Below are 20,794 nucleotides of genomic sequence, written 5' to 3' on the forward strand. Positions count from 1 at the left end.
ATTTTACTGTATGTAAAATTGATGATATGCATTGCTTAATACCTTGCAAGTACTGTGATCTTGGATAATTGGGCTTATATAAAACTCAATGCTGCTAGTTCTAATTTAAAGAGAGATTACAAAAATAATGGTACAATTTGTCCTGACTGATCTGATTTGATCATCAATTGCCACAATATTAACATGCTGTGTTTTTCTGAAGGTATATATCTATATATCTCAGTGTCCAAGAAAGAGATCCCAAAGCGCACAAATTCTTGGGACAACTGTATGAAGCTGAAAATAATATTGAAAAAGCAGTGGGCTGTTATAAAGTAAGAAATTATGAGCTGGTGCTTTTTCTACATTGCTGTTAGTAGTTAAAGTATGTTTAAATAATATATATTTTGAATATTTCATTTAATGGTAACAGAATTATTAAGTATATTAAGTAAAATGTGTTGCTTCCAAACATTTAGTATTTATTTCACCAAAGATTTGTTTAGTGTACAGTATTTCTCAAACCTAGAAAATTTGTATCTTGTGGCTTCTCAGTGGGATATAGATTGCCCAAGTGTCTCAGTTAATTTTAATTAAGTTAGGTTTTTTCCTATTCAGTCTACTCTTTCTAAATGTAGCTCCTGATATTTCATTTGTAGATACACATGACTGTTGGCCTGGAAAAGAGTATACCACTGTTTGGAATTCTTTTGTAAAGCTATATGTCTTATGTAAAAACTGCATTGGAAGAATTACTGCCTGATATTCTTATTTTCTACCTTTCTAATAACTTAATTACACATATTTCCATACTTTTAATGTCTCTTTAATATCTTGGTGTATATTTCAAAACCTAATTGAACACACATTTCACCATTTTAATTGGGGCTTTAGCGTTCAGTGGAATTGAATCCAATACAGAAAGACCTTGTATTGAAGATTGCGGAACTGTTATGTAGCAATGATATTACTGATGGAAGAGCAAAATATTGGGTTGAGAGAGCAGCCAAACTTTTTCCTGGAAGTCCTTCAATTTTCCGGTTGAAGGTAATTTTTTTGTGTACGTGTGTGTAACATAACATTATTGTACGAGCATTCTCAATATTTTTTTGGGGGGGGGGCCAACAGATTGTATGTTGCTTTAGTCTAATTCCTGTTTTGATTATAATATATTCATTGATAGCTGCAAAATTGCAGCAGGCAACAAATGAGTGTTAAAGTGAATGTGATAAACACAAGTTTTGGTCAGACGTTCTAGATGTTATCAGCAAAATTAAATCTGGCAATAGCCTAAAAGTTTATCAAAATTGCTTGCATAGTCTGGAGATTTTTTACTAATTTTGAAAACCAAATCTAGTGCTACGTAGCAAAATTACATCTTTAAACAGCAGTGGATTCCTTGATAATTTTTATATTGTAATCAATATTAAAAACTACATAACTCAAAATGATACTATTCTTTATTTTTCAAAGGGTCATGCTTTTAAAAAAATATTAAATTCTACCTTTTTTATCTTCGATGCAGGAAAGCCTCTTGGATTGTAGAAGTGAAAATGGATGGAACCAACTTTTTGACTTAATTCAGACAGAATTGTATACTCGACCAGATGATGTATATGTTAATATCAGATTAGTAAAATTATACCTGTCAAATAACAGGCTTGGCGATGCTGTGGCACATTGCCAGGAAGCAGAGAAGAAAATATCCTTACGGTCAAATTTGGAATGGTGTTCCTGTGTTGTTCAAACATTTAAGGTTTGTTTACTTGTGTACTTATGGATATTAAAAAAATATTCTATAGGAAATATTGTAGAATGCATTCTTGCTTTTGCTTGAGCAAGCAAATATAGTCTTAGTTTTACATAGTTATGATTGTTATTGTGATAATGATATCTTATGATTACTCCCAGATGTTGAAGTTGTTTCAGCTCATAAATGGCCTGGTAGACTAAATATGTTTTCAGTTTAAAACTGTCAGTTATTCTAAGAAGTGTGGCCAGTGGCAGGAAATTTATGGAACTGAAATATAAAATATCTGGAAAACATGTATTGCCAGCCTACCCTTGAACATTATGCAAAAGTTGAATTTATAGCCAGAAATGTTACATTACTGCAGCCTGAAACAAAAGCATAAAAAACAGCTCTAAAAGTGAATATCAATGGATTTATGAAGCATCTATGGAATGGGTCTAGTAGCTATTTTTTCCTACTTGCAGTGCTTGGGATCCAGGATATTATATTTATCCTGTCTAAGATGGAATTTCTTTCCATGATCTACATTGTGATTGACTTTAAGGTATTAAGCCAGATATTAGGGATCATCTGGAATGCACAAAGTATATTAGCATTCCTTGTTTCAGATTAATTTGTTGGGAATAACACTCTTCCCAGACCTTAGTTTTGTTTCTTAGGCATTTAAATGAAGTAACAAGGCCCAGCTTATGTTCCAAAAGTCAGCTTTTGCTGTCCCTTTAAAAAATAATTTGTACAATCTGCATATCTAATTACTTGATGTTAATATTATTTAATTGATTCAGAGTGAACTAAGATCTCTCCTTGCATCATGAAATGAAATGTAATGAAAATCTGATGTTTAAATAATATTACAATGTTATTTCTTACTTTGAATTGTTTCCTATAGGAATATCTGGAATCTGTAGAGGACTCTGAATCAGATAAAATTAGTTGGAGAAAGATTCAAAGGGACCTTTTACTGGCATACTGTAATCTGGTAGTAATGAAACTTTCTGCCAGAGATGTAGAAGAAAGTAGAGCATCACTTGAAAGGTACTTCACTTTGCATATTCAGAAGCATTGTGTTTATATGCTGCCTCTTCAGTAATGACCCTTTGCCCAGTTTAATATTTTATCAATCACTTTGTCATGTTTCTTTCTTACTCTCTCTGTGTGTGTCTGTGTGTGTGAGGTGCTTCCCTCTACATATTTGCAATGTTGAACCAACCTATTTTTTGTAATGTGACCAAATGTTTTACTTCTTACTTTTTTTTTGTAGCTTTGATCATACACTTCATTTGGTAAAATCACATGCAGATGGAAGTGATGAGCTTTCTGTCACTTTCCTGGAAATGAGAGGACATTTCTATATGCATGCTGGAACTCTGCTGCTGAAAATGGCCCAGCAGAGTGAGATGCAATGGAGGGCTGTTTCTGAACTGGCAGCTTTATGTTACCTTCATGCTTTTCAGGTAAACTGTTTTAAACATTCCTCTGTTCAGATTTGTGTGGGGTATACTATGGAACTGTTGGGGACAAAGCTTGGATCAGTCCTTATTTTTGTATACATTTTATTTTCCAAGTTGGTATATTGATAGGTATTGTCTGTATATAAAATGATACACATAAAGGCATCTTTCAACAACTTTAGCGTTTTGGCATTTCTCTGCCCATTATTTCTCTTGCACAGAAATAGAAAGACAGTAGTTTGAAAAGTATTATAAGAGTAGGAATTAAAGAAATATGTTCTTATTCATATCCTCTCTGGAGATACAATTAGACATGTGAAGAGATTCCCACCTCTATCCCCTCTATCTTTGTATACTTTCTCCAGGTTGAGGCACACATTCTGTTCTGGTGCCCAAGCAGATTGAGTAGGATGGGAAATAGATGTTCAGAAATAGTTTGCTATAGTTTTTCTATACCTTGCCGGCAAACTCTCACCTGATGTGACGTTCCCAGCACAAAATGTACTGACCACATGAAGCCCTTATAAGTAGAAGAACCCTGATACTGACATCCGCTAAATCCCACTGAAGATGTTACCTAGCCTGGGGGTAAAATGTTCGGAAACCAGCCCCCAAGCTCGGAAAATGAATCTCTGCCCTCATCCTACACTCAAGCTACAAATATTCACCATTGTCGCACAGGAATCTCCTGGTTGTGGAAGGATAGTGCACCCTAAATGGGGATGTTATGGGGAGAGAGATAGACAAGTGTAGCTCATCTGTATTTCTCCACTTCTTGGATCTATGTGAATTTCTTTCGGAGTCTCGTTTATTTGGGGCGGGGGAGGTCTGTCTGGGTTTATATTTCCTGTATTTTCCGTATGTCCTAAACTTTCCTTAGGATTTATTGCATTGATTTTTTAAATATATGCCAGTATTATATATATTATATTATATATAATATTATTATATATAATAAATATTATGCATTTATTTTTTAAATATTATGCCAGGGGCTTCAAGTGCAAAAGTAATCCTTGGTGTGCTAAGTGTTGGTTATTATTATGAGATTGAGATAATTCTGTATATAGTAATCTCTTGGTTGTAGCATAAAATGAGTGCTGCTTTCAGTCTGTAATATAATAAGGTTTTATGACTGTCCAGGATATCTGAAGTTTGTGGAGAAAAATAAATTTTTCATATATTTTCCTGCCAAAAAAATCCCTTATATTTATTTATAATTTTTCTAACAGGTTCCAAGACCAAAGTCAAAACTAATAAAAGGAGATCATGCTGAACAAGAAAAGTTGGAGATGTTAGCCTGTGACCGACAGAGCCAGTCTGGTAATATAAAAACAGCAGTTTTGTTGAATTAATCAGTGCTTCATCAGGCAAAATATGCAATTGTTGAAAGTTGAAGACATTTTAAAATATGAAATTATTTCATTGGTTTAGAAAGTGATAAAAAAATCTATCTTAAGAATAGCCTATCCCCCCAGTGAGAATAGATCACATTTCTAGTTGAGATATTTTTAGACTTATATTCCTTCTTAATGTTAAGCATATTTTAAATTTAAAACTATGGCCTCTGAATTCAAGTCAGAGAGTTCTAATTAGTTTTTGGTGTAATAAAATCTATTACTGTAATTAATCACTGTCTCTTTGTTTTTCAGGCTTTATGCTCTTAAACCTAAGCTATGGAAAACAGGATTTTTTAACAGAGGTTGTTGAGTCATTTGCAAATGAGAGCGGACACTCTGCTTTATTTTATGCTCTGTTTGGGGATGTTTCTTCTAAAGAGAACTCATTTCTTGGCACAGACGATATAAAAAATGTTGGTATACAGGCTCCAGAATGCATAGAACTAGCTAGATATGATACTGGTAAGATATTTGATTTGGATGCTTAATTTTTAATGTATACTACAAACATAAGGTACAGTTAATTAAACTGCAATTCAAAGTATTTTAAAATTAAAAAACACTGGTTTCATCCCTGTTATGTTGTTATGCCATATGTTTTCTGAAGTCAATTTTTCTTTCATAGGTGCCATTAGAGCACATGATGGTAGTCTCCAGCACATCACGTGGCTTGGTCTGCAGTGGAATTCTGCACAAGCTGTGCCAGCCATTCGTAAATGGCTAAAGCAGCTTTTCCATTTGCCCCAGGAGACATCAAGACTTGAAACCAATGCTCCTGAATCTATCTGTATGCTGGATCTTGAAGTAAGAAAATGTTTTCTCCATTGAGTTTACTGAAATATCATGAGCATATAATGTATTTTTTAAATACAATTTCAACATGTGTATTTTATGAACAGGTGTTTCTACTTGGGGTAATATTTACCAGTAACTTGCAATTACAAGAGAAGTTTCATACTAAGTACACTGTACATCAGCCTCGATTCCTGCCACTGCCAATATGCAAGCAACTTTGTACTGAAAGACAAAGAGCCTGGTGGGATTCAGTTTATACGCTCATTCATAAGCAAGCGGTGTAAGTAAGCCTGGCTTGAGATGTTTTTGTGGATATGCCGTAGAGGTCAACATTTGATTTTGCTTCTTCACCATTTTCAGATTGGTCAATTCAAGTGGGTTCTTAATTTTATCAGAAGTTTTATATTAGATTTGTATTGCACAGTGGTTAAAATGCAGTATTGCAGGCTAACTCTACCCACTGACAGCTCAAAGTTGACTCAACCATCCATCCTTCCAAGGTCAATTAAAATGAAGACCGAAATTGTTGGGGGCAATATGCTGAAATTTGTAATCCGCTTAGAGTGCTGCAAAGCACTATGAAGTGGTATATAAGTCTAAGTGCTATTGGCCTGGCATCATAAATAACTTGATTGAGAAGCCTGCCTTTTATATATTTATACTATTAGATTTATTTTTTAATTTCTCATATTTAAAATGGATTGGTTTGTTAATCAAAAGAAAAAAAAATAATTTGAATATTACTCAGTTGAAATGTTTTCTGTATCTATATTTTTCAGACCTGGAACAGCAGCAAAAGTAAGACTTCTAGTTCAACATGAATTGAACACCCTCAGGGCCTTAGGAAAACATGGTCTTCAACCATCTCTTATAGTGCACTGGGCAAAAAGTCTCCTTAAAACAGTAAGTAGGCCACTGCCATTTTCAGCAAATGTAAAGTTATTGTTTTAATTTGTACAATTTATGCATTTAAATGCACAGATGCTTAGATCTGATACAGTAAACCCAGATTAGAAGTTAATAGATACTGTGTTTTAGTATAATTTATCTAATAATTGATTCCAGCAAATGTCTAGTGTGATCTACACAATTACCGAAAAGAACAAAAATTCACATATATTTCTGCAACGTAGAGAGAATTATGATGCTTATAAGAAATATGAGCTTGGTAACAAGAATTGCAACTAATAAAGAATAATCTATGCTGTGTTACTCCATAGGGCTGCAGTCTTAATTCTTTCTATGATCAGAGAGAATACATTGGGCGAAGTGTTTATTATTGGAAGAAAGTTTTGCCAATGCTTGAGACAATAAAGAAAAAGAGGAGTATTTCTGAACCTATTGACCCATTGTTCAAACATTTTCATAGTGAAGATATTCAGGTAATGAAGATTAAGAATTTTTCTAGGCTAGGCATCTTACATCAGCTCCCTTTTTAATGTTTTAATGTTCTGTCCAGTTCCTACTTCTAATTTTACCTGTTTACCATCCATTCTATAAACAAAAGTCATCCTCTACACTTTAGAACTGGAAGCTAAATATCCTTCTTGCCCATATCCACAAAATTAACTATCATACTGCATAAAATTTCAGTTATCCCATCATAAAGTACTTATGATCATTGTTTCTCAGATGGATTATCTGAATAAGTTTAATTGTCTAAGGAATGATGTACCAGAACTATGTAGAATTCACAACCAGAAGGAATTTTTTGAAGTTCATTAAAATTTCTCTCTGTGTATTATGTGAATTATATATTTGTGATAATATAAAGTATTTTTAAGCGTCTTAACGGTTTACCCAAAACTTATTTCAGTGCTTTCTATACAGGATTCTTATGGTGCTGATAAAAAAGGGCAAAAACATAACCAGATATTTATGTATTGTTATACCAAATGTTAGTGAGCATGATTTCAAGTCTTTGTGACAGTGAACTGCCCTTCCCTGTATTTAAAGAGTGAATTAGAAATGAAAAACTGTCCAGTCTGCTTAATTAGAAACAAGTTTGATAATTCTGTGTGTATTACAGTAGTCCTTGAATTACGAATGTAATGGAGCCTGCCTATTACAGTCGTAAGTCATAACAGTCATGAAACCGGTTGGTCACAATGTTTTTTGTAGTGATAAGGGAACACAGCAGTTGTAAAACTAACACTGCAGTCATTCGAACCCATTCTTCACTCTGGTATGGTTTTTCTGAAACCAGAAGTAAGTGCTGGTTTTCAACAAAGTCTGTAAAATGTGGTCGGGTGATGTCAGGATGGTGCAAATGACTGTTTGCTTGAGTACCTGAATTACAGCCATGTGACCAGAAGATGGGGGTCCATTCTTGGAACTACGGATCTGGATTATAAGTCCCTTTTTTCAGGTAGGTCATAACTGGTCAACTGGTCATTAGTCAGGACTGCCTGTACACATTTAGTTACTCTTGTCACCAGAGTGACTGTTTTTAGGTATCACCAAGTTACCATAGTTTGACATTTATAAAACATTTGTATAATGAGAAATTGTTTAGGTAAAGCTAACAAATTGGTTTTCTTTAGCTTTCTCAGGTTGAAGAATATCAAGAAGAAGCTCGTATAGCATTTGCTATTTTGGATGCTGTTGATGGCAAAACAGATGATGCTACGCATGCATTTGAAGCTATTAATAATATTGTTGCATATTGGAATCTTGCTTTGGTAAGTGTGAATTTTTAAATGAGATCTCTATCCTCTCCTTATGAGTGGCATACAAAATGACAATCTCTTTCTGTTTGATAGATTTTCCAGAGGAAAGCTGAAGAGATAGAAAACGATGGTTTGTCACCAGAAGAACAAGAAGAAGGCAGGAAATATTTGAAAAAATGTAGGGATTATCTCCTAAAGATAATTGATGAGAGCTGCATGGATTCATCTGTCATTGAAAAGGTTCATGATTTAGTTTAGTTTTTTAAAAGAATTCTTAGGGATATCTCTATGTGGTAACTTTTTAGGTTTGATGTGTGATTACCCGGGAAGCAGCACACACGTAATAAATTCCCAAATGTAAATAAATTTCCTTTAATGTCTCCAACTTGGCCTCACTGTTCAATTGTTCGGAGTTGGAGATTAAACTCTTTCCAGAATAGGTTCCCCCAAAAAGAAATACAGTCCAAACTCAAAGAACAGATAACAGACAAATAAAAAACCAAAACCGCACCGCACTGAAGGAATTTCCTTGACAGACCAAGATAATTAATTACAAACTTTCAAGAAGATAACAAGGCACAATCCATTGGAAGAACGCCAACCAAGATAAACCTCAGCCAGAAATAAAACACACTTTGCTTCTAACAACGCTGTGTTTTAAACACCCCTCCTTTATACTGTTCCACCCAGCTGCAGCCAATGAGGGGGATCATAGTCACTTCCTCTCCCATAAGCCATGTCGTTCCCTTCTCCGTTCCTTCCTGCATGCCCTAGGATGAAGTGGGGATGGGCCTGGGTCTTCCTCTGACTGCCACAGCCGGCCTCTGCCCTTCCCCAGCCTCCTCCACAACCTCTGGAACCACACTTCCATGCCCTGTCAGCTGTTCCTCCTCTCCCTTAGAGTCAGTCTCCAACAGGTATGACATGATGACTTAGTAGGCATTGCTGTAGCTTCCCTAAAAGAGGCTAATAAATGGAAACTCAAGAAACTGAGTTCCAACATATATTCCTTTGAACTAAATTTCCTGCTCAGATGAAAGCCTACTTCCCATAAAGACACTCAGTTACTTTTCTCAGAGCTTCTTACCTCATCAAGTTTGTTTCTTCAATACCACACAAAAACTACTCCATTCCAAAACCACATAATCAACCTATCTATTTTAGGCTCATCCCAACCTTTGTTTTTTTAAACAACTTTAGTACAGCTGCTTTCATAAGCACATGCATCCTTCAGTTCTGTAATTCTTTTGAATTCCAGTGCTCTTCCAAGATTGTTCAGCGGTCCTATCCTTAACCCACTCCATGAGGTGACTTGACTTCTAGTTTACTAGATGTTTAACCCATAATGATACTTTTGGACTGAAGGGCTGTGAGAATTATGATTTATAAATTATCCTAGAAGTTTCAAATCATACTAAAAAAAAAAAAACCAATGGTATAAATTAAAATATTTGCACTTCTATAAAAACTCTCTGGTTTAAGTATCAGCTAAATTAATGCAGTGAGGTAGAAAATTGTAAAATCAGACATGCTTTAATCATAGCAGAACATAGTTTCTTCAGTTACACAGTATATACATCCAATGAATCTAAAACCAGACATATGTATACTATAATTTTCCCCTAGTTACCTGTATCCATCAGGACAGTTAAGGAGATGCTGGAAGGCATAATGCAGGATCTTGGAGATAATGGAGAAGAAAGGAGTCTTGTGAATAATTTGAGCCACCCTTTGGAATCAGAAGTGAAACATTCTACGCCATCACCCACAGCATTTTCACTATCTCCAAGTAAAAGTTACAAGGTATCTCAAACACACGCTTGAAAGCTAATGTACTGTATTTTCATTAGTTTGATTAGTTTAATTGGTTTAACAATTGTTTTTTTAGTTCTCTCCCAAAACTCCCCCTCGCTGGGTCGAGGATCAGAAGTCTCTGCTGCAGATGATCTGTCAGCAAGTGGAGTCCATTAAGGTAAACCAAACAACAGTACACTGAGCATAAGTTGTAAGCTTTGTTCTAGAACAGCCATGTCCTTTAATGTTATCAGGCAGAAATGAGATGGGTGTCAAAAATCCCAAAAGATGATATGCAGACAATTACAATACATTTATGATGTTCTTTTGGGAGGACAGTACTTGAATTAAGAAAGCTATTTTAAAATTGGTAGATGAATTGTTTAGAAAAAGCAACTCTTACTAATCCGATTCAAATGTAATCAAATTTTGATTAAAAATTTGACTAATATAAATACTTTGTTGGGCAAATGTCTAATTATGATATTAAACTTTTTTTAACAATTGATTTGCAGTTAGGTTTATTAGTATTAGTGCTACTGAACCTGATTTCCTAAACGAATACCATGTAGGTGAAACAGCACTATCCATGTTTAGGAGATAGGAATATTTGCAAACTTGGGGGCTCCCCATGGTACATATTGTGGGTAATGATTTTTCTGGTATGGGAACTGTGGAATAGTGACTGAGTTAGTTGAAAAAGAAAGCAGGGTGAAGTAGCTGCAGGATTATCCACAGCCATGCCAGTCTCACTGTTTCAAAATGTTGCTTGCTGGTGGATGGAGAGCCTAGCTAGAAAAGAAGTCAAGGACTTCAGAGTGGATGTGGAAGAAGGTAGGGAGATATGTTTTCATGCTTCTTCTTTTGATAGGCTCCAATTCTGAAAAAAATAAGCAAAAGAATGGGGAGAATGAGGTGAATACAAAATATCATTGATAGATTAGATCACTCTCTGACTTGCATTATGGAAGGAAAGGTGTATTTCACACAAAATTATACTTGATAATTTCCCTGTACACCTTGTTCCTATTTAGTTGTGGCTTTAAAATGTTCAAATTTGGGGCTAGGAACTCTTAAATGTTGTATAGTGCAAAGGTAAAGCTATACAGAGGTAGGATTAGAAGAGTTGCCTGTTGCCCCTGAAATTCCCTTTTTGAAGCCTGAATTGATCTGACCAGCCTAGACATTTTAAATATAAAGAAACCTTTTTAATAGCAACGTTTTGTGGTAGGTTCCACGTTTTACTTTTTCATGATCCATAGCTTATGTGATGATTCAGCACCACAGTATTAATGAAAATTTTGCCTTCCTAAAGAAGGATGTATCACCATATATACACTGATTTCCCTTTTCTATGATTTTTTTAAAGTACATTGGTGTTAGGATCACTGATGTCAGCCCTCTGCTTTTTCATAGCATGAAATGCAAGAAATGAAACTTAACAACTCTAACACAAATCTGTCTAATCGGTGGCCAACTGAAAACTATTCAACAGAGACAATGCCAGATGGGTACCAGGGAGCACAAAACTTTCATGGAGCACCATTAACTGGTACGTATATGATGAAGATAAAGAATTTTACTCAGACTAGTAACAATAGTGTATTAACCCAAAACATAACACATTTATTAGTAGGAGAGGCTAGAATATACGTGTTATTATTATAAATACGTGTATTATCTTGGGGAGATAAAAATTGGCCTCATTTTGAGTGGGTGAAACAAAGCGATGAGGCCTCTGTCAACATTCAAGAAGCACTTGGTAGCTATGTGAAATAAACAATTTAGAATTTTTAGATGGTGAATATAATTTATTACGGCACTTAGAATACCTTCAGACATGAAAGTTGAAGGAATTATACACATATAATCAAGGATCAGCCAAGGGTGCAAAGATTGTTCTCACTTCAAACACATGTAAAAAGAGTCAGCAGTGAATGTCAAGAGTGGCTTTTTAAAGTCTAGGAGGATTTTTTTTCTTGGTATTAGGTTTAGGTTTAAGCTTCCATTTGGTTATTTATGGGTAAAATTTGGGTGGTTTTTTTATTAGCAGTAATCAAAGTTATAACTATTCCTATTATAGTGGGAATCGCCTATTAGGGTACTATTAAGGGTATTTTTATTATGGTTGCCAGTAGGATCAAGGTAGGGTTTGAATTGGGCTTCCCTGAGGTCTCAGGTTCATTTTGGTGTGACGGTTAACTTTCAGATAAGTTTGTATGATTGCTGGTCATCTCAGATTTACATCATAAAGAGATTCTTTGCCAAAGTAATATTTGGGTGTAAGGATAAACATAGTGTTAGGAGCTTTATTCAGGTCTGTAGTTCCTTTTGCTATGAAGGTTACATTTATAATGGTGGATGGTAATTTTAAAATCATGTTACAGCAGGGATAGTTTTCTTTAAGAAGCTTTAGAGTAAACATGCTTTGCAAATTAGGATTAAATTTGTATTGATCTTAAAATTCCTTGAAATCTGTAGCTAAGTTTTACAAGATGTTTAATTTTACTAATGTTTACAATTAGCAATTTTGCATTCTCGTTACTATAGATTTTGCTTGCTATAGAAATTTCTATTTTATTTTTATTGATAGAAGTTAGTAGCCAGGATTATGGCCTAACTGTAGACCTTTCTTTGAGGCGCATAGTTACAATATTGATAGAAACTCACTGATAAGTGAATAGCTCAGTTAAATGTAACTAATTAAGCTATTCACTTATCAGTGAGTTTTTATCAATATTGCTAATCTGATAGTTACCTTCCCATGAAGAATGCTTCCAAGGTAACTTTGAGGTGAAAAAAAACCTGTTTTCAATAAATGTCAGTAAGGTTAATGTTGGCTGCTGTGAACTGTGAATAATTAAATTTGGAGCAAAGGTTAGTTTTAGTTTTAGAATATATTTTTATGGTTATCAGCAGTCTTAAATTCATCTTGCAGTGGGGAATTCTGTCTGAGAGCACAGCTAGTTTACAAATTTTATTTTGACGTTAAAGTTAGTGTAAACTTAGACTTTCTTGAGATCTGTTGTTCAGTTGATTTGAGGGTTAACCCTTCATTGAGTTTTCTGGTTAATGGTAGACTTAAACTCATGTTTCAGCAGGCAGCATTTTCTGAGAAGAACCCACAGAATATATTTCTTTTGCTGTTAGGATTAGATGTCTTTGAGGTCTAAAGTTAAATTTAATGGAACAGTTCGTTTTTTTGGTCAATGTTAATGATTAGTCCAATCTTACATTTTCATTAGAGGGTATTGTTTGCTAGCTATAAAATTTTATGATATTTCTTTGGTTATAAGTTTGAAAGTAAGAATTGAGGTTAGGTTTCCTTAAGAATTAGGATTAAACTTAATGGTACTGTTAGGTTTTTGGTTAATTGTTATCATATTTGGCAGTCATATTTCTATTGTCTCCATTGTACCTTTTAGGTAAACAATTGTTTCTTGGCTAGGATACTGTGAGGTTCAGAATAACAATGGGTAGCTTTATGATGAGTATTTATTAGTATAAAAAGTCTTAAATTTTTATATTATGATATTGGTGCTGGAAGATTTTAACTTTTAATACTTTTATTATTTATTTATTGAATTTATATTGCCGCCTATTCGCCCATGGCAACTCAATGCGGCTTACAGAATATAAAACCACATTTAAAACAATAAAAATAACAAAAAGAATCAAATAAATTAATATAGTACAATATAACAAAATCAACCCCCAATCCCCACCCCCTGCCTCGAAGACGGCAGATCACACAAGCCATTTAATGGGCTCCATCCTGCTCCAACCAGGTCTTCAGCAGCTTTCAGAAGAGTATTAGAGTGGGAGCCATTCTAATCTCTGGGAGAATGATGTTCCAGGGAGAGAGAGCCATCACAGAGAAGGCCCTTCTTCTGGGTCCCACCAGGTGTACCTCCCTTGGGGATGAGAGCCGCAACATTCCCTGCCTCCCCGCTCTAATGGGTTGGGTAGATGTGACTGGCAAGAGATGGTCCCTCAGATAACCTGGTCCCAAGCCATGAAGGGCTTTAAAGGTAACAACCAGTACCTTGAATTGCATCTGGAAGTAAATTGACAACCAGTGCAGCTCCCACAGGAGAGGTGATACATGTGCATACTGGGGTCTGCACAAAACCATGTGGGCCGCTGCATTTTGCAACATTTGGAGCTTCTAGATCCTCTTCAAGGGCAGCCCCATGTAGAGCATGTTGCAATAGTCAAGATGGGAAGTGACGGGCATGAGTGACTGTGAGTAGGGACTGTTGGTCCAGGAAAGGGCATAACTGGTGCATAACCTGCAGTTGCGCAAACGCCCCCCTGTCCCCGACTGCCATCTGCTCTTCTAGCAGGAGTCGTGAGTCCAGGAAAACCCCTAGATTACGCACAGGGTCTGTTTGGGGTAGTACCACCCCATCCAAGAAAAAAGCTCCCTGAGCCAACGAACACCAAACCCAGAGCCACTCAGTCTTGCAAGGGTTTAGTTTGAATCCGTTGTTCCTCATCCAGCCCCTAACATCCTCCAGGCACTGTGAGAGGGAGGACACAGCAACAGTTAACTCACCACGGACCGAGACATACAGCTGAGTATCATCAGCATATTGGTGATACCTCAGTCCATGGTGACGGATGATCTCACTCAGCAGCTTCATATATGTTGAACAGGAGTGGAGAGAGTACCGAGCCTTGTGGAACCCTGTAAAGCAGTGGGTGAGGGCTGTATCTCTCCCCTCCTATCAACACTGACTGAGAGTGGCCTTAGAGGAAGGAACTGAACCAGGACAGCACAAGGCCTCTCACTCCCATCCCTCGAAGCCGCCCCAGGAGGATCCCATAGTCGATGGTATTAAATTATTAACTTTTAATAAATTTTAAATACTGTATTTAAAGTTGAGGTATTAAAAGTTAGGTCTACAGTAGACTTATAGAGGTTGATGGTTTAGTTTATGTGAAGTTTAGACTAGAGTAAAAAACCAAGGAAGAATAAAGAATCTAAATGACCCTGAATATGTCCTGATATCTTCCTGACATATGTTATTTTCCCTCATTGGATGGGCCTTTGGGAATGTTAATAGTTTAAATTGCTGGTATAGAGCTTCTGGATAAGGAATAGAGGAATAGACTGTTAATCAGAAAGGTTGATTAGAAATTATTCTCAGCTTGGTAATATATTCAAGGTCAATTGGTCTCTTTATGAAAACTTCTCCACCTCACATTTTAGGGCTTTTATTCATTTAACTTCTACTCTCTGGAATTAATTTCTCCCTTGAGTGACCTGTAGAGTTCAAATTTTTTTAAAAAGCTTAGTTTAAAAAAATCTTAAAATGCTTCTTTTTGCAAGGTCTTTGAGAAACTGAAGAATTTTTTTTTACTATTTGTTGTAGGCTAACATTGAGTATATACTTTATATTGTTTTAAAAAATAAAGTGCATAAATTATATCATATTACTGGTTTATAGTATATATAATTTTGATTTACCTTTATTGTGCTTTACCATAATGGCACACTGAATAAAATTGCTGCTATTATAAAGAGTTCTAGGAAGATTTCTTTGAAGATTGATAATGAAAGACATCACAACAATGAGGAATTTTAATTGGATAATTGGGGGGGGTATTAAAATAATTTATTTAGGGATAAGGGGAATTTAAGAAAGTTTCAATTTGCTGATAATTTAATCTTAAAGTCTGGTTTAAAAATGATCAGAAGTGCTGAGTATTAGATTATGCCACTGTATTATGGCATGAAATGGTAACATAGTGAAATTGCAGGGAAATGTATAAATTTTCTAACTTTAATATTTTCTGTGTATTCAGTTGCCACTACAGGACCCTCAGTCTACTACAACCCATCACCAGTATATAATTCTCAGTATCTTCTACGAACAGCAGCAACCAATGTTACTCCCACAAAGGTGATGTTCAGTGTTTCTGGAAAAGGCGTGGGTGGGTGTAAGCTTCCAATTGTATTCTTCATTAAATCTTTTTAAAGTTGAGGCAGTTATATAGTTTGCAAAACACAATAGACATTAGCAGGAAATAATGATAACAAAGCAATTTTTGATTTTTTTACAATTAGTATTCAGTATTTGATTTAAAAAAATGCATTAAACCTAACACTGAGCTTTGTTCTTTTTTAGGCTCCTGTCTATGCCATGAATAGACTTACGCCCCAGCAACACCTATATACCTATCAACAGCCCATGCATACTCCTCCACTGCCGAACACATCTGCTTGTATGTTTTCACAAGATATGTATGGTGCACCACTGCGTTTTGATTCTTCTGCAACTGGAATTTTGTCTCCACGAGGCAATGAAGACTACTACAATTACAGTGTGCCACCAACAAGCACGAATCCCCCCCTCCCTGAACCAGGCTACTTTACAAAACCTTCCACAGCACCTCCTGTTTCCAGATCGGCTGAAACAAAGGTGATAGAATTTGGGAGGCCAAACTTTGGACAGCCTCCTATATCAGCAGATGGAGCAAAACCTTCATTAATAATTTCTGCTCAGCCAACCACTTTTAAATTTAATTCTAATTTCAAATCTAATGATGGCGATTTCACCTTTTCATCGCCTCAAGTTGTAGGACAGCCCCATAATGCAAACTATAGCAACAGTGACAGCCTATTGGGTCTTTTGACATCAGATAAACCTATCAAAGAGGATCGCTACTCAGGACAGAAACCACTTGCTGAATATGTCACAGGACAACGCAACATATTCAGTTTTGGTGGTAAAAATTCTTCTGGTGTTTCATTAACAGATAAAATGGGCCATACTCAATCCAAGCCTTCTGGATTTGGCAAGGATGATATGTTCGGTTGTCAAGAACTGGGCAAGCCTGTATTTGGGATGCCAAACTTAGATGGAGCAAACAGAAGTCATGAAACAGATGGCGGCAGTGTCCACGGTGGGGAGGAAGAAGATGATGGTCCTCATTTTGACCCTGTTGTCCCTCTGCCTGATAAGATTGAAGTAAAAACAGGTGAAGAAGATGAAGAAGAGATCTTCTGTAACAGAGCAAAACTTTTCCGTTTTGACAGTGAATGCCGAGAATGGAAAGAAAGAGGTGTTGGTAATGTCAAAATTCTAAGGCATAAAATAACAGGCAAAATTCGACTACTTATGAGACGAGAACAAGTGTTGAAAATTTGCGCAAATCATTATATAAATCCTGATATGACTTTGAAACCAAATGCTGAGTCAGACAAATCTTTTGTATGGCATGCTTTGGACTATGCAGATGAATTGCCAAAACCTGAGCAACTTGCCATTAGATTTAAAACTCCGGAAGAAGCAATCCTTTTCAAGCACAAATTTCAGGAAGCACAAAATAGTTTGAAAGGTGCTGGATCGGACCTTGGCCGTCAAGTGGTTCCGAACATTAGGCCATCCAGAGAAACTGCTTCACAGGACAGGAAAGAGCCTGGTAAAGCTGAAACTGGATTCCTGAATTCCGGGTTTCATTTCAAGAATGGGGGGACCCCCTTCAGTGGTAGCTCTCAGGTTCCTAGTCCTGACGTTAACAGCACAGCAAAAAATACCAATGTCAGGAGCACTTTCTCAATTACATCAGGTGGAACTACACCAGCATCCTTTTCATTTGGGAAAGATGTTTCTGGAACACACACAACATATGGCTTTGGAGAGCAGTTCATGTTGAAGAAAGATCAGTGGGAATGTAGCACGTGTTTAGTTAGGAATAAAATAACCTCACAAAAGTGTATAGCATGCCAGTCTCCAAGCCCATTTAATTGGGAAGCTCAGGCTGTACTTCCAGAAGAATCATCCGCATCTTTAAAGCCTGGAAGTGAGGGAGCACAGAATACATTTGGGCCCCTTTCTACTACCATGGAGAACCAGTGGGAATGCAAGAACTGTTCTCGTAAGAATGAAGCAAGTGCTTCTCATTGTACTAGCTGCAAGAATCCCAGTGGGATCAGCAATCCAACGTTTGGTTCTCAAACCCCATTTAAATTTGGCCAAACGGATACTTCAAAGGATACTTCAAAAGTTCCACAGAGTGGCTTTGGGGCTGCTTTTATGAAGAAGGAAGGGCAGTGGGACTGTGGTATATGTTTAGTACGAAATGAAGGATCTTTGCCAGCTTGTGCAGCTTGTCAGGCTCCAAATCCCTCTTGTGATGCTTCCCCTCTGTCTGCTAATGGCTCACCGGCTGCTTTTGGCTTCAAGAGCAAGTTATCTGAATCTGCTGGAAAACCACAAGAGACGGGTTTTAAATGTGAAGTATCAGGCAAGACTTTTAAATTTGGCATTCCCACAGAGCCAGAAAAGTCTCCCTTTCCATTCCAGGTTCCTGCTACTACTGAGCCAAAGGCTGTAATAAAGGGAGGGTTTAATTTTTCAATGCCTATCCCCCCAGGAGAATTTAAATTTGGTATTCAGGACTCTAGTGAAGCGGTTGCAAAATCTGAACAAAATGAAGAAGTTAATGTCTTTAAAAGTATCGATGATAAAGAGAAGAAAAGCGAGAAGGAGACTGAAACACAGTTGCCCAGCGCATGTAACCAACCAAGCAGTGATTTGGTTTTTGGTCACCAGAGCGATACTTTCACTTTTGCTGATCTTGCCAAGTCAGGTGAAGGATTTAAGTTTGGTCAAAAAGATCCTAATTTTAAGGGCTTCACAGGTGCAGGTGAAAAACTCTTTTCTTCTCAGATTTCTAAAATGTCTCCCAAGCTAAATACTTCTGCTGATCTTGAAAAAGATGATGATGAATATAAAACGGAAGATAGTGACGATATTCATTTTGATCCTGTTGTTCAGATGCCTGAAAAAGTGGAGCTTGTGACAGGAGAAGAGGATGAGAAGGTACTGTATTCACAAAGAGTGAAACTGTTCAGGTTTGATGCAGAAATCAAGCAGTGGAAAGAGCGTGGCGTGGGCAACCTGAAAATCCTTAAGAATGAAGTTAATGGTAAACTTCGGGTGCTGATGAGGCGTGAACAAGTGTTGAAGGTTTGTGCAAATCACTGGATCACAACTACTATGAATCTGAAACCTCTCTCTGGCTCAGACAAAGCATGGATGTGGCTGGCTAATGACTTCTCTGATGGGGATGCAAAGCTGGAGCAATTGGCAGCTAAATTCAAGTCTTCAGAACAGGCCGAAGAATTCAGACTGAAATTTGAAGAGTGTCAGAGACTGTTGTTGGATATACCACTTCAAACTCCACACAAGCTTGTAGATACTGGAAAGACAGCTGAGCTGATACAAAAAGCAGAAGAAATGAAAAGTGGGTTGAAAGATCTCAAAACCTTCCTTACAGATGATAAAACTAAACTCATAGATGAAGAGAAAACTTTAGTGTCTTCCTCTAACAGTTCTGATCTAGTTATAAAGCCACATGCTGAAAGTACTGGACCTACATTAGAATGGGACAACTATGATTTGCGTGGGGAAGCTCTGGATGACAGCACTGACAGTTCAGTGTATCCAATGCCTCGGGCAAGTAGCCCTGTGAGGAAAAATCTATTTAGATTTGGAGAGTCTGCCACAGGATTTAACTTCAGTTTCAAATCTGCATTAAGCCCTTCAAAATCTCCTTCCAAACAGAATCAGAGTAGGGTTTCCGTTGGTACAGATGAAGAGTCTGATGTCACCCAAGAAGATGAAAGAGATGGTCCATATTTTGAGCCAGTTGTGCCTTTACCTGACCTTGTAGAAGTAACAAGTGGTGAAGAGAATGAGCAAGTAGTCTTTAGTCACCGAGCTAAACTATATAGATACGATAAAGATGCTAACCAGTGGAAAGAGAGGGGCATTGGGGATATAAAGATTTTACAGAACTATGATACTAAGCAGGTCCGTGTAGTTATGAGAAGGGATCAGGTGTTAAAGCTTTGTGCCAACCATAGAATAACCCCCAATATGAACATCCAGCAAATGAAAGGTGCAGAGAGAGCCTGGGTGTGGAGCGCGTGTGACTTTGCCGAAGGGGAAAGAAAGATGGAGCTCTTGGCTGTGCGATTTAAACTTCAGGATGTTGCTGATTCATTTAAGAGAATTTTTGAGGAAGCAAAACATGCTCAAGAAAAGGACATATTAATCACACCACTCTCTTCCCGTACTAACACCCCAAAAGAATCTCCCTGTGGAAAGATTGCTGTTGCAGTGTTGGAAGAAACCACGAGGGAGAGAACGGATTTAAAGGAGGCCGAAGAAACAGTTGTTGAAGTTGCAGAGACTCCAGTAGTTGAGAGTACAGCTGAGATGCCAACGAAAGCTGTTGTTTCCCCTCCTAAATTTGTATTTGGCTCTGAATCTGTTAAAACTATATTTAATGACAAAAAATCAAAACCTTTTACGTTTGGAAACACATCAGCAACAGGCTCACTCTTTGGTTTCAGTTTTAATGCTCCTCCCAAGAGCCAAAGTGATGATTCAGTGTGTCAGACCATGAATGCTAAAAAATCAGATAGCTCACAAGATGCTATGGCTTGCAGACATGCGGAACACCAAGAAAACAGTAGTGCTGCTAATTGGAAGCCCTCAGAAGGCCAAGGAGAAACCCCAGCGGCTACCTCAAAAGCAGAAGCGGTTTCTAACTTTTCATTCAAAACACTAGAAAAAGGTAAGCATTTACTGAATTGTAGTTTACTTACAAGCTGCAACTGAAGTCTGAGTACAATATATCTTTGTTTTTGTATCACCTGCCTTAAAAAATTCATGACGCTTATCATTGCAATAAACTTGCAATGCTAAACTTAAAACATTTCTGTTAGAGATAGATTTCTGTAATTGTCTTTAGATTCCTTTTAATATCACAATTCCATCTTTGGATATGGTTTTAGATGCTATTGTGTGATTTTTTTTTATTTCCTGAAAAATCAAAACTGACAAATCACCTTAAGTAATTAATGAAATTGCCTAAAAATTTAAGTGTATTGAGTATACATTTCTCACAGATGTTTTTCTGTAATTAAATTTT

The 20,794-nt window shown here is 36.6% G+C and overlaps 1 protein-coding gene across 2 annotated transcripts in view; it reads left to right on the top strand.

Annotated features, from left to right (window-relative positions):
* LOC113440756 (RANBP2 like and GRIP domain containing 4) overlaps positions 1–20,794 on the top strand; it is a 37,966-nt gene that overhangs the window by 3,183 nt on the left and 13,989 nt on the right. For both annotated transcript variants that reach the window (XM_087938531.1, XM_026707362.2), the window contains exons 3-20: positions 203–314; positions 874–1,026; positions 1,505–1,735; positions 2,622–2,767; positions 2,994–3,186; positions 4,416–4,506; positions 4,836–5,045; positions 5,209–5,387; positions 5,483–5,658; positions 6,158–6,281; positions 6,599–6,760; positions 7,922–8,059; positions 8,141–8,287; positions 9,674–9,850; positions 9,936–10,019; positions 11,258–11,393; positions 15,653–15,750; positions 15,976–20,437. In XM_087938531.1, the coding sequence (XP_087794657.1) occupies positions 203–314; positions 874–1,026; positions 1,505–1,735; positions 2,622–2,767; positions 2,994–3,186; positions 4,416–4,506; positions 4,836–5,045; positions 5,209–5,387; positions 5,483–5,658; positions 6,158–6,281; positions 6,599–6,760; positions 7,922–8,059; positions 8,141–8,287; positions 9,674–9,850; positions 9,936–10,019; positions 11,258–11,393; positions 15,653–15,750; positions 15,976–20,437 (7,019 nt within the window). The remainder of the gene's footprint in view (positions 1–202; positions 315–873; positions 1,027–1,504; positions 1,736–2,621; positions 2,768–2,993; positions 3,187–4,415; positions 4,507–4,835; positions 5,046–5,208; positions 5,388–5,482; positions 5,659–6,157; positions 6,282–6,598; positions 6,761–7,921; positions 8,060–8,140; positions 8,288–9,673; positions 9,851–9,935; positions 10,020–11,257; positions 11,394–15,652; positions 15,751–15,975; positions 20,438–20,794) is intronic.

This window comes from Pseudonaja textilis, chromosome 8 (assembly GCF_049901715.1).
Source record: "Pseudonaja textilis isolate UNSWEBS1 chromosome 8, rPseTex1.2, whole genome shotgun sequence".
Classification (NCBI taxonomy): Eukaryota; Metazoa; Chordata; class Lepidosauria; order Squamata; family Elapidae; genus Pseudonaja; species Pseudonaja textilis.